Source organism: Lipotes vexillifer, unplaced genomic scaffold (assembly GCF_000442215.2).
Source record: "Lipotes vexillifer unplaced genomic scaffold, Lipotes_vexillifer_v1.1 scaffold397, whole genome shotgun sequence".
Classification (NCBI taxonomy): Eukaryota; Metazoa; Chordata; class Mammalia; order Artiodactyla; family Lipotidae; genus Lipotes; species Lipotes vexillifer.
The window spans coordinates 4,208,566-4,223,382 of record NW_006772681.1 but is presented as its reverse complement, the minus strand read 5'-3'; the positions used below and the strand labels follow the sequence as shown (position 1 = coordinate 4,223,382).

General features: G+C 36.3%; 1 protein-coding gene across 2 annotated transcripts in view; it reads left to right on the top strand.

Moving 5' to 3' along the window:
- ITCH (itchy E3 ubiquitin protein ligase) overlaps positions 1 to 14,817 on the top strand; it is a 124,141-nt gene that overhangs the window by 49,552 nt on the left and 59,772 nt on the right. The window contains exons 4-6 of one of the 2 annotated variants that reach the window (XM_007447799.1): positions 7,036 to 7,177; positions 9,556 to 9,680; positions 10,573 to 10,710. In XM_007447799.1, the coding sequence (XP_007447861.1) occupies positions 7,036 to 7,177; positions 9,556 to 9,680; positions 10,573 to 10,710 (405 nt within the window). The remainder of the gene's footprint in view (positions 1 to 7,035; positions 7,178 to 9,555; positions 9,681 to 10,572; positions 10,711 to 14,817) is intronic. The other variant, XM_007447800.1, reaches the window with a different exon arrangement.

Sequence of the window (14,817 nt, the reverse complement as noted above, 5' to 3'; positions counted from 1 at the left end):
TTCCTGCTCAGAAACCTTCAGTGCTTCTCCTTGGCTATGGTATTGAATTTCTTTAAAACTGGGCTAAGACCTTTTACAGGCTCCATATGATCTCTTTGTAGGTCTTTATATATCAATAGAAGCTACTTGCACTAGCCAAAGTGAGGCACTGGATTTTCTTCAGACATGCATGTGTCTATCGCACAATGGAACCCTAGACTCTCTCCCTTTAATTTAATGGCATTTATTGATTATTTTAGTTTTTTACTATACCTGGCTTATATCCACTTCTAGGTTATGAATATGAGGTCATAAACTGTATCATTATTGTCCTCCTCAAAACCTAAAAGTGATTGAGTTATAAAGAAGTAACACTTTAAGTTGAAAGCATGTTAGAATTTATTCTTGGGAATCCTTTCACTAACTCCAGTCTCTTTCCTTAGCAATGTCTGATTCTCAGTGAAAGATATTAATATTTCTTTGCTAAAGCCAGATTCTAATTGTTTCTCCCCTCCCCATTCTCAAGCTAGTCTGAGTAGCTGATTTACCTTGGGCCAGGCTTCTTAAGACTTCTTTTTGGGGCAGCTCATTGTTAAAACCTTTGATTTAAAGAATTTCTGATAGATTGTTTCAACTTTTCAGGTTACATAAGTAATATACATGCTTTTTATTTTTAAAAACTGAGTAAAATAGTAAAGTGAGGAGTCCTTATTATTTATCATCTCAGTTCCCAGATAAATAGGTTTGTATTCCTTTAAACTTTTCTTTGCATAAACTGGCTATCTTATTTGTTATCATTACTGTCATAGTAAGAAAAACATTTAATGCCTAAAGGCATTATGTCCTCAAGAAGACATAATTCTTAGCCATTTATAAGCTTTTAATCTTGGGTCTAAAAATCCTGAGAATGTACAAGTATAGGGCAAAAACATTTTAACAAAAACAAACATCATGAATTATGGCTAAAAGCTATTTACATATTTAGCAAAAATATCATTAGATATGGGACAAATGGAGAACATCAGATAATGAACAATAAAGTGCCAAGTTGACTAGAATCAAGTATCCTTCATAATTCATTGTTTACTTCTTTGCTTTTGGTGCTAGAAACCTCAGAACTAAGTTTTTTTGCCCAAATCCCCTTAATTGACATTGTATTTTTTAGTCTGTGTTAATGGATTAGCAAAATTTTTTTTTTTTTTTTTTTTGGTAAGCTCTTCAACATCTTCCAAAATTCAAGGAAGGCAAAAATATGCAAGTGTTAAGTATAAATGCCGTGGTATATGGTAATGGTGTGAAGAGAAAATGACTTTGGTCAGGAAAGAGAGATCAATATTTGACTAGAGTTACTGTGAAAGGAGGTAGTGCTTGAAGCATTGCTACTATTTAAAAGTAGAGGACTTCCCTGGTGGCACAGTGGTTAAGAATCTGCCTGCGAATGCAGGGGACACTGGTTTGATCCCTGGTCTGGGAAGATCCCACATGCTGCAGAGCAACTAAGCCCATTTGCCACAGCTACTGAGCCTGTGCTCTAGAGCCCGCGAGCCACAGCTATTGAGCCTGTGTGCCACAACTACTGAATCCTGTGTGCCTAGAGCCTGTGCTCCACAACAAGAGAAGCCACCGCAATGAGAAGCCTGTGCACTGAAGGAAAGAGTCGTCCCCACTTGCCGCAACTAGAGTAAGCCCACATGCAGCAGCGAACACCCAACACAGCCAAAAATAAGTAAATAAATAAATAAATTTATTTTTTAAAAAAAGTAGAAAGGTAGGGACTTCCCTGGAGGTCCAGTGGTTAAGACTGTGCTCCCAATGCAGGGGGCATGGGTTCGATCCCTGGTTGGGGAACTAAGATCCCACATGCTGCCCGGCATGGCCAAAAAAAAAGAAAGGTAGAAAAGGATATTTCAGGAATGAACATGACAGAGCAAATGATGTGAAGGAGGGAAATGCCAGGACCTTCCCTTGATGTTCCTAAAAGCCACTGCTGCAGAGCAGGGACCCGTGAGAATTAATGGGAGTGGATCATCTCCTTCAGGTGTGTCTAGGCTACCAAAAAAAAAACAAACATTGCTAAGGGAGATGGGAAGTAACCATCTCTCTTTTAACAAAGAGCAGACAGCTGGATTTGTGTTTTAGAAGTCGGTGTAGGGACTTCCCTGGTGGCGCAGTGCTTAAGAATCTGCCTGCCAATGCCGGGGACACAGGTTCAAATCCTGGTCTGGGAAGATACCACATGCTGTGGAGCAACTAAGCACGTGTGCCTAGAACCTGTGCTCCGCAACAAGAGAAGCCACTGCATTGAGAAGCCCATGCATTGCAATGAAGAGTAGCCCCTGCTCGCCACAACTAGAGAAAGGCTGCGCGCAGCAACAAAGACCTAATGCAGCCATAAATAAATAAATAAATAAACTTTTTTACAAAGTTGGTGTAAAAGACTCATAGGGAAATTTAGGGTCAAAGTTAAAATGTTACTCTGTGGTTCTGCTCAAATTTATTTCTTTAACTCTTACATACGTACATTACACACTTACACACATGTATGCATACATTATTTGTTTACAATGTATGTTTGCTAATTGCTGTCCCTTACCAGATGAGGGCAAGTAGAAAATTTATTTCAGAGAAATGACACGTATTATAAGTTGTAGCAAAACAGTTTTAAAATATTAAATGATAGTACTGTTGATAAATGGATTGTTTCTAGAACTTGATGTGTGTGTGTTTTTTTTTTAATTTATTATTTTTATTTTTGGCTGCGTTGGGTCTTGTTGCTGTGTGTGGGCTTTCTCTAGTTGTGGCGAGCAGGGGGTACTCTTTGTTGAGGTGCGTGGGCTTCTCATTGCGATGGCTTCTCTTGTGGAGCACGGGCTCTAGGTACACAGGCTTCAGTAGTTGTGGCATGCGGGCTCAGTAGTAGTGGTGCACGGGTTTAGTTGCTCTGTGGCTTGTGGGATCTTCCCAGACCAGGGTGCGAACCCATGTCTCCTGCATTGGCAGGTGGATTCTTAACCACTGCGCAACCAGGGAAGTCCCAGGTTCCACTGATTTTTACTCTTGCATTTCCTGGATCATTCTTTATTCTTTATCTCCATTTCCATGGTCTGGGTCCTTTACTTTGGACATAAGTCTGTTTTCTTACATCCTTCCCTGTCTTTAGCCATTTCCTGTTTAATTATGTTCTGTACATAATTTCCGCTATTACACTGAGCTTATCTGTGTTTTGATGCTTACCGTATGCTAGCATTATACTTACGTGGGCAAAATAAATTCTTTGGTATTTCCTAGAAATTTCTTAGTCTCAATCCTTACTCAAAACTCATCATTTGATGGGGGCTTCCCTGGTGGCGCAGTGGTTGAGAGTCCGCCTGCCGATGCAGGGGACATGGGTTCGAGCCCTGGTCTGGGAAGATCCCACATGCCGCGGAGCGGCTAGGCCCGTGAGCCACAACTACTGAGCCTGCGCGTCTGGAGCCTGTGCTCCGCAACGGGAGAGGCCGCGATAGTGAGAGGCCCGCGCACCGCGATGAAGAGTGGCCCCCACTTGCCACAACTAGAGAAAGCCCTCGCACAGAAACGAAGACCCAACACAGCACAAATAAATAAATAAAAATAAAATTAAAATTAAAAATCTTTAAAAAAAAAAAAAAACTCATCATTTGAGGAAGAGAAACCATCTTATTTTAGTTATTACAAATTGAAATTAAACATTACTGCATTTCCCCAAATTTACTAGAACACCGTATATTTAGCTCCCAATACTTAGAGACCAGGAGAGTCCTTCATACTTTAAAGTCAAAAGTTTATATCCAGTTCTGCCCAGCCAAGACATAGTTCTGCTACAGAGACCTCATGTAGCCTCTCATGACTTCTGACCACAGAGGTAGCACTTGCTTTAACTGGTTTTATCTCTTATCAGTTCATCATACTGCTCATCATACCTGGTCTCAGCACCCCTGTTTGTTTTACCTTGTTCATTATAGCCTCCTGATTCACAAAATAAATTGGATAAGCTAAGGATTTACTTATATTTAAATTGTCAGGATTTTAATTTTGTATTGGAGAGGTAGGATGAAGAATCAGTCGGGTAAAAATGTTGACCTTCAGAACAGAAGGATCAGAAGAACATTAATAAATACCATGAAATCATATGCAGTAGATTGTGTGTGTGTGTGTGTGTGTGTGTGTGTGTGTAAGTAACTATAAAGCAGGGCAACTTGTTTTCTACCATGGCTAATCATTTGGTTCAACAAATGTATTAAACGCCTGTCAGCTTTAAATCACTAAGTGCTATACGAGTTATAAAGACTGGTTATAACCTTGCCATGAAGGGGGTTACAGGGTGAGTTAAACAAGTAAGAACTGATAAACTTACTAAGAACTAAGACAGAATGGAAAGCTGTAGGAGCCATATATAAATAGGAAAATGCTGTGGGGGCATAGAACAGGAACAGTTTGACTAGGTTTAAAGAACCATCCGGTCAAAGAGAAGGGGGTATTTGTCTCTCAAGAAGTAGGATTTTATTGGGTGAACAGGAAGAAGGATCATGAGTGGAGGGGGTAGCACGTATGAGGCATGAAAGTACTAGGCACTTGGGAGGGACAGCAAACAGCTAAGAGTGGTTAGACTACCAGGGGCCTGGGTGGAGTTTGGTATAGGAAGAGGCTGTAAACGTACAGAGTAAGCAATGTAAAATGCCCCAGAAGAGTTTAAACTTCATTTTGCAGGCATTAGCAAATCATTGAAAAGTATTGGCATCACATCTGTTCTAGGAAGATAATTCTGGTAGCTGTGAGAGATTGCATTAGAGAAGTGAGAGTAAAAACAGACAGTTGTTAGAGGCCTCTTGGAGTAGCCCAGGTGACAGTTTATAATTTACAGTTTTTTAATTCCTTTAATTTACTATGGGAATTTAAATTTTAGGAAGTAGTACATTGATCTATTATATAATATTAGGACTGTAATGAAAGTTTTATGCAATATAAGCTTTGAGATTTGAACACTTAAATAATTTCTCCTGTCCAGGCTTTGCCGTGACCCTTGGGTAAACTTTTAAATTTTGTTGAGCTTGTTTTTTTTATATATAAAAATTAAGATGATAATACCTATCTCACAGAATAGTTCTGAGTATCGAAATGACAGTCTTTAAGTGCCAGACATAGTAAACAATAACAGTTGGTGTTGGGTTCCCTGACTCTTTTTATTTTCCCATTTAAAGTTTCCTAAAATGTTTCTAGTGGGGTTGGGTGGGATTACTTGGCAAAATAGCTTTCAAAAGTTTGAATCCTAAAAAGCCACTAAGAGCAGGTAATTTCTTCCCTGTCAGGCCTGCATTGCTCCTTGTTCTAGGTTTAATCAGTTTTACAGGATCACAAGAGCCCCTGAAATAAAATGAGCTTATGCATGAGTGTGTAGGCTGTTTTACCTTTTCTCAGACCAGAAATGTATTAAAAATAGGGATTTTATATTTTTCTTTGGCAATCCTGTGATTAAATTAGGCTTTGTATTAAGTGATAGGGCTTTATAGTACATATTAGTCAGAGGTAGGTCTGATCCCCACTTGAGTATTTTCTGTTCTGAAAGACATTTTACTTAGTGTTTCTACCTAAATGTCTCATGAGCATCTCAAATTTTATATATTCTTTATAATACGCTTGATTTCCTGCCCATTCTACCCTCCTCAAACTTGTGCTTTCCCAGATCTTTTCCATCTTATTAAATGATACCACCTTCTATCCAGTTATTCATGCCAGAAACCTGGAAGTTATCCTTGCTTCTTTCCCCTCACTCATGAAATCTAATCCTGTTGGTTCTCCTTAGAAAGTGCTTATTCCTCCCCATATCCATGTTTACCACCCTAGTCCATACTACTGTCGTCTCTTAATTAGATGGCTCTAGCAGCCTCTTAAGCGTAAAAGGACAAAAGTATTTGATAAATGTGAAGTTGGGAGATTCAGTGCTGCCACCTGGGACTGTGCCTGCTAGGGTACCCAGACTGTCTATGTGTTGGTCTGTATATTGAGCTTCTTGGGTAGCAGCTATATAAACTTTTCTAGCAACTCACAAGGGCCCATTAGTCTTGAAGGGCACTGGCATTCTCTGAACTTTGGTGTTGGAGTATATATCCAGGTGGTAGAATATTTCCTTGGCTGTGATCATCTCATTTATAGGGGACTAGTGAGTTGTCTCCTGTGGGAACCAGGGGGTGCTCTCCTAGATTTGAATCTACTCTTTGTACCTTCCACACAATGCTTGGACAAGGCTATTTCATGGCAAAAGTGACTTACTCAAGGGTGAAGGCTAAGGATGTAAGAAGCTCTTGCTAAGATAATGAGAGATATATGAGATGCTAAAAATAATCTTAGTTTGTAACTCTCTTCTTTCATTGGCTTTCTAGCATGCTTAGGATAAAATCCAAATTCCTTATCTTGGCTTACAAAGCTAAATGTGATCTTATCTCATTTACCATTTTTCCCTGTTTGCTATACTTTTCCTCAGGTATGCCAAGCTTTCAGTACCTCTGTCTGGAATTTTCTCTTCTTCCTACCTTCAATCTTCACATGGATAGCTCCTTGTCATTTAGATGGTTGCATAAAAGTACTTCCTTAGAAGATTTCTTTACTGTCAAGTCATACTCTGCCACATTAGGCTGTTTTTCATCACAAGGACTTATCTCTAATTGTAAACTGCTCTGTCCACAGTTTAGAGCAATATCTAATAACATGGTAGGCATTCAAATATTTGTTAACCAAGTTTGTTAGTGTACTTTTTAGTTGACCTCAAGATTTCTGGGACTGTTGATACCAACAGTTGGTGGGGGGGGGCAGTCTACTGATGGGAATTTGGGTGGATGGTGTGGGGAAGTCCTATATTTTTTAATATGATGGGAAGAAATACAAAGGTTATATGTGAATAAAATTTGTGAATATTTTAGAGCAAACTGCATCTCTGAGTAAAAATAATAATGCTGTGTTTAACCTTTATGAAATTAAATCGATTTGAAGGATGAACTACCATCTCGAATATTGAAATATTTTCTATTTTATTTTACTTAGTCATTTCAGCGAAACTTAAAGAAAATAAAAAGAATTGGTTTGGGCCAAGTCCTTATGTGGAAGTCACAGTAGATGGACAGTCAAAGAAGACAGAAAAATGCAACAATACGAACAGTCCCAAATGGAAGCAACCTCTTACAGTGTAGGTTTGAAAGTATTTTCTATGGTGTATTTTGTTTAGTAGGTGAGCAGAAATGCAACTTTAAAAAAGTTTCTCACTTTTTTCTTTGTTCCTCCTCTCTTTATTTTCCCCCCTCTTTTTCCCCTGTTCTTAGGACTTCTCCTTCTAGTCTCCTTTCTCTTTAATTATTTGTTTTCCCAGTCTCTCCTTTTCATTGCATTGTTGCCGCTGAAAAGTAGCTGGGAGATTCCAGGGTCACTGGCCTAGAAAGATTAGCAGCTCCTTAATTTAGGTTTGAAATAGAGGGCTATGAGTAGCTCACTTTATTTTTTTAATTTAATTTTTAAAAATAGTTTCTGTTTTTTAAAATTACAGTGCCCACATAGAACCTACACAGGGGATTTTTTCCTTTAAAAAAAATTATGCTATACATCTTATACTTAACACACATAACATCCTTTTTCGCTGAGTACTTACGGGTCTAATATCCCTTATATAGCTACATAATACTCTTTAATATGGATGGACTATGATTGATTTTACTAGTTCCCTATTGATCGGTTGGTTTCTAATGTGCTATTAGACAGTGTTGCAATATACATCCCTGTGCATATGTCTATATGTTTGTGTTTTTAATCTGTCACTCAAATTCATAGAAGTAGGATGTAGCTCAATCTCAACACTTATTGATGAACCCCCAGATGTTGGTAGGAAGGGAATTACAGGTTGAAGAGAATTATAGGTTAATTTTAATTTTTCTACTAAAATGGAAGCAAATGTATGATTTATCAACAAATGGATTTTTAAATAATATAGTGTATTTGGTTTGTATATTAAAGTGTAGTTCAAAATATAACCAGCTGTTATCTCATCAAATATAGACAAATTGCTTTCATTACCTAACATTTGGAATTCTTGTATTTTTTCTCTTAGAGAAACAAACCTGTAACTAAAAAAAGTTTTATTTCTAAATGGTGAGATGAGACCTTTGAAATGATAAGCTCTTCTCTTCGCATGATATGCATGCTTATGTGGACAGTATTTATTCCTAATAAATGACAAAACAAATTAGCTATACCTATATTATTCTTTAACATGGATTTTTGAAGTTGTAGGGCATCTTGATGTACTTTATGATTTTGAGCAAATGAATGAAACTTAAGAATCTAGTGAAGGTCATCTTGAAACCTATTTGCAGAAGTATCATTCTAATGTTCCTCATCTGTATTTATTTCAACATCGTTTCTTAGACTTCATTTTTAATTAGTGCCCCATTAGAGATTTGATCTAAATTAAACAATATGTGAGTAATATTTTTTAAAAAAACAAATCTTCGAAAGGCCACAGCCTCCATTAGCGACTGGAGATGTTCAGAATAATAGACTGAATACTCATCTACTTTCTACCAACTGTCTGTGCTCACAATAAATGTACTTTAGGGCTCTTCAGCTGATAACGACATTAACTCCTTACTGGTTTAAAAGTTAAGAAAAAAGAAACTCTCCTTGTAGCCCTATATGGTAGTGCTATTCTTAAGCCCAGATGTTTGGGGGAACATAGCTCAAGATCTTCTGAATTTTTAAGTTGCAGCAGATTGGGCTGCAATTTTAACACAGCTTCCATTGTTGGGTAGCAGGCTTTCCAGACTTCTCTCAAGATTTGAATTGAAATAATTTAGAGTAGACCTCAAAGTAAAATTAAATTTATTAACTCTTTTATTCCATCCCCAGTAGGTTATATAATGTTCCTGTTTTTCTAATTGAAATAGTTTTTATACAGTTTATTGCAAATTCAGATTTCTATTCTGTATTGGCGTTTAGCAAGGTCCGGAAGAGTCTTTATTTGACAGTTGTCCCGGACACTTTGCCTCTAACAGTGTGAAACTTGGGGTAATATAATCCTCAAATCATTAAGTAGCTGACCGAGAAATTTCTTAGTATAAATTTTAATGACAGATTTTTGTTCACGGTCTGCCACCGAGTGGCTGTGTGATCCTGGGCAATTTGCTTAACCTCTCTGAATATCAGCTTCTATATCTGAAGATGGGAGTGGTAATTCTCATCTCAGGGTTGCTGTGAAGATTAAACGAAATAATCCTAAATTCAGCATACTACCTGACATAAAATAAGGATTTAATTTATAAATTAACTTTTTTGGACTACGAAAGTAAAACTGATTTTTCAACAGTTTGTAGCATGGTGAGCACTTTTGCTTTTGTTGATGATATACATGCATGAAATTGCCCCTGTAGTTCAGTGACAAGTGAAGATGACCATAGGCAGTATTGGTTGTACGGTAAACTGTAAGGTGTGCAGTGTGAAGATTTTAATTATAATTTATTTACAATCTTGTTGTGATATTTAAGGAAAATTTTTTTTCACCTTTTTTTTCACCTGTAGTATCGTCACCCCTGTGAGTAAATTACATTTTCGTGTGTGGAGTCACCAGACACTGAAATCTGATGTTTTGTTGGGAACTGCTGCATTAGATATCTATGAAACATTAAAGTCAAACAATATGAAACGTATGTATGTAAAAACAATAGAATATGCTCAGCTTTTGTTTTTCTGCAAGAAATTCATATGCCGAATGTGGAGAAACTATGTTCACTATTTGTTTTTAGGTTTACTTGGTTATGATATTAATAGGGAGATGAATCTTGAACTGTTTAATGCATTCTGAGTAACCGTGGTTTGGCCATTCATTTTGGATCTGATATTTTAAATAAATATTTATTTAGTAAATAGGTATTTATTGAAGGCTATATACTCAATTATGGAAAACAAAAATAGAGAGCTGAAGGAAAAATGTAATCTCACTACAGAGACACAAATGTGGTTAATATTTTGACATTTCCTTTTCAAATGCTTATTTTAAAAACTTCCTCATTTTAGATGGTTGTGGTTTTATATATACGTGGATATCTCTATCTTTAGATATCTATATATACTTATAGATACATAAAAACTTGAAACATGCTTACTTTAATTAATATATCATGATTTTAAAACATTTAATCCCTTGAGTATCTAAAACATATTTCTAAGAATTTTATTTCTCATTTAGGATTTACGAGATGAAAATTCATTCTTAAATTATGTTTTCAGTCAATATAAGTCAGGCATATATTGCTGAGTAGTCTTAGTTGTCCTGCTGGCTCATTTTGTAAAAGAGAATGAATATAATAAGTGAGATGATTAAGCTATTTAGTATCTTACATTGTGGATATTAACCATTAGGAAATTTTGTTCTATTTTTAAAATGTTTTTGGCATCAAAAGGCCTGAAACCTTGGGTGAAGTGTATTAAAACAAATTGTGTACACATAAATGTAAAGTTTTTCTGACAGTTTTGTTTTCAACAGTTAAGACTTAAAGGAAAAAAGTGACCATTTTCTGTAATTTTATTCTCTTCCAGTTGAGGAAGTAGTTGTGACTTTACAGCTTGTAGGTGACAAAGAACCAACAGAGACAATAGGAGATTTGTCAGTTTGTCTTGATGGGCTGCAGCTAGAGTCTGAAGTTGTTGCTAATGGTGAAACTACATGTTCAGAAAGTAAGTAATCACTTATTATATAGGGTCTTTAATGATTCTTCTTACATTAGCCACTGTAGTATGTTGTAATTACTGCTGTTCTTTTCCACATTAAAGAAGTTATTTCCTTTTTAAAAAGAGACATTTTTCATTTTAAACTTTTAGAGCATTGTTTCTATGAGGAAAACATTTTTCTATAAGTTGAAAAGCTAGCCAAGTAAAAGCCACATCACAGTTGGCCCTATGAGTGATGAATTTATTTATAAAGTATCTGTTCTGTAGGCCAACAGTGGCAGTTAGTATGGCACATTTGATGCTACACCGTCTCCAGTGCTAATGGCAGACATAGTTTACTCTCTGTAGCAGTGTCTGATTGAGTTTAAATTTGACTCAAAATCCTTCTTAGTACTGTACCAGACAAGCCAGTAACAAGCTGGAATCCATTTGCCATTCCTCTTCCATTTTTGTAGGCTACATTTATTGAGATGTCTTTGAGTTATAATAATGACAGAACAGATTCTTTATATGTATGCTGATATATTTTACAGTTTATGATTTACTAGTGTTTGTTAAAGGAAATAAATATGAGCTGCAATTAAAAGAAGTTGGCTAGCACCTGAGTTAGTGCCTGCACAGCTAGCATGCTTAATTAAAACCACTTCTCAGTGGATTCCCTTTAGATATTTCCAACCCTTATTAATGTGCTAATAAGTGTATTTTCACTTGAAACAGATTGTAGGGGCCCCAAGACAAAGCGCATATTAATGGTCTCCTTGATTAGTCTGACAAAGATCTTTTTGTTTACTTAGAAACTGCCTTATGAAATATTTTGCAGTTGTCAGGTGCTGCTGTACTTCTGTTCCTACTTTGGAAGACTTCCTACTTCCTTTCTAACTCATGACCCTTTTTAATAGCAGAACCTTTAAGGTAGTCCTGGTGTGTCTTCCAGTTTGGTTCTTTGGGGTTAATGAGGGTGGAAAGAAACTTCTGAATTCCTTATACTGCTTCAGAGTTGACATGTTCATCTTAATTGACTGTTATTCACAGGAACTCTGTAATAGTTACATTTTTCTATAAATTGGAATTCCTGACCGTAATAAAAGTTAAGTTACATTGTTAAACTGCTCTAAAACCTCAGTATTTATAGCTTCCTAAGTTTTTTTTTCCTACAAATTGAAACTGCTACTAATGCAGAATATTTAATAATTAACAAAAGTAAAGCATGTCAGCCTTCATATTTCAGAGTAGACTCTAAACTGCATATTATACTTATGACTTTACTGTTTGTTTGCTACAGAAGTAGACATTTCTGTGTAACCAGTTTTTGACTCAAGTAGGAAAATAATTGACAGAATTTAATCTCATTCTTTGAAGTAAAGAGAGGTTTTAACTGGGAAGTCACAGTGGATTTTAGGGCTAGAGTTGCCACATACAGTAGCTGCCATTTGTTTAATGTTTACCATGTGCCAGGCACTGTGTTGGTATGTTTACATATATATTCATTTAACCATCACAATTTTGTAAGACATTTTGCGTATAAAAGAAAGTGAGGCTCTGAGAGTTTAAATAGTATGTCCCGTATCACACCAACAAGTGTGATGCAGAGTCAAGATTGAAACACAAATATTTGTTGGTTTCCTTTTCTTTCCAGTACACTTTCCGTTTCACACTTAAAAACTTAGGAACTTTAAATGAAATCATGAGTTGTTATAAGTAAGCAAAGAAAACCCAATTAAGTCCACAAGCATCTGTGGTGGGAACTTCACTTGTATTGTTTTTTGATTGATTCCATTTCTGTAACTTTAACTATAAGCCAGAAATGAAAATTAGATTATAGCGCTAAAATTGAATTTCTGTCATCTGAGCATTGTTTGATTGGTTTCTTTTGTATTCTTATATTTTTCTAATGTTACAGAGTTTTAGTGTTTTTTTCCCCTCTGTGTGTTCTGTCAAGTTTTTGTGGCTTTGCTGTACAGCAAAAACTAATACAACATTTTAAATCAACTATACTCCAATAAAAAATTAATTAAAAAACAAAAAAGTTTTTGTGGAAGAACTGATGGGATTTTAGACTTTAATATTTTTGGTTAATTTAAAAATAATGCTTATAGGGCTTCCCTGGTGGCGCAGTGGTTGAGCGTCCGCCTGCTGATGCAGGGGACACAGGTTCGTGCCCTGGTCCGGGAAGAGCCCACATGGCGCGGAGTGGCTGGGCCCATGAGCCATGGCCGCTCAGCCTGCGCGTCCGGAGCCTGTGCTCCACAATGGGAGAGGCCACAACAGTGAGAGGCCCGCGTACTGCAAAAAAAAAAAAAAAAAAAAAAAAAAAGCTTATAAAAAGATCTGTCTGAATTTTGGTATTAAAAGTCAGCAAATAACAGCTTGTTATATATTTAGATATACTGTGAAGATTTTTCTAATAAGATAGCATTATCTCTTTTGATAGTTAAAATTTTCATTTTTTTGGTAGATAAAATTTTCATTCTTTTTGGTGGATAAATTTTCTAAAAATGGCAGTTATATAAGTATACTCTTTTTCAGGTGAAACAGATTTTACTCACTATGTTTGTTTGTTCTTCCCACTTAAAGCTTTATTTAAAAACCAGAGAGCTTTATGTTCCCATTCTACCTCCCCTACCACTGTCTTCACTCAGGGAACAAGTTTAATATCCCAACTGAGAGTGACATTTGTAACATTTTCTTTGATACTCTTCCTTATTTTTCTGTTTAGGAAGTAATTACATAATTTGTCTTGATGTCTTCCTTTTCTTAAGTACAGAGTTAATCTGCTTTTATGAGTCTTTGGGAAGAAGAAGCCTTTACTTAATTTGCTAGTTAGGTAGACTTACTGTAGCTCTCAGATCTAAATTAACCTAATAAATTGAGAGTAGGTAGTTGTTCATTTCTGCAAGAACTTCCCATTCATGTGTTTTGACTTCTTGGGTGGGTGGCGGTGGGTGATTGTTAGTTTAACACCTGTCTTCCCAAATATGGCATTCAACAAGAAACACTGAAAAGTATCATCAAAGGCATTAGTTTTCCTAAAGAGAAATAAAAGTCTATTTTACTTTTAAATTTATGATAATAAAATAGGAACATATTCTTGTAAAGATCTTTATTCTTTACGATGGATGCTCTGGAAATGTATTTAAAATTAATTTGGGGATAGTTGTTTGCATATGTGACCTCCAGTTTTTATTGTGTATGTTTCATTTTGTTTTGGTTTTATCTCATTCTTTCCCAGTCTTTCTCATTAAACTCTAGTTTTTGTGGTTTCTTTTGATTTTAGGGTAAATAGTCATTTTCATGTGTGATTATATCTATAATGTTTCTCTTCAGTAAAATAAATTCTAAGAAACTAGACGAAGTTTTTTGCTATACCAGATAATTATTTGAAATTACTATACCTCCGCTGGGTCTGGGTACCAACTAATTATTTTATAGAGAGAAACTTTGCTGTAATGGTATTTTAAAAAATTTGACTTACATTTGATTGATTATTTTAAATGTTTGCTCAGAATATTAACTAACATCATAAAAAAGCCAGCAAAACTTCCTTTACACACTTACTTCCTTTTTTTAATTTTTATCAGTGCTACTTTAAAATGGAAGTATTGGGAATTCCCTGGTGGTCCAGTGGATAGGACTTGGTGCTCTTACTGCCAGGGACCCGGGTGTGATCTTAAGAATTAGAATCTGAACAATATCATTGCATCCACCTGTGTTCTCCTCCCTATATCAATCCTTGTCTTTTCCCTAGAGATAATCACTATTCTGAACTTTGAATTTATCATTTCCTTGCTTTAATTTTTTTTTCACATATACATGTATCCTTTTGCACTCTATGAAAATATCAGTGTTGCCTTTTAAGATTTATCCCTTTTGTGTCTGTGACTCACTTATTTTCATGGCTGTATAATAATCCATTGGGTGAATATACCACAGTTTATCCTTTTTTTTGTTTGGTACATGGGCCTCTCACTGTTGTGGTCTCTCCCGTTGTGGAGCACAGGCTCCGGGCACACAGGCTCAGCGGCCATGGCTCACGGTCCTAGCCGCTCCGCGGCATGTGGGATCTTCCCGGACCGGGGCACGAACCCGTGTCCCCTGCATCGGCAGGCGGACTCT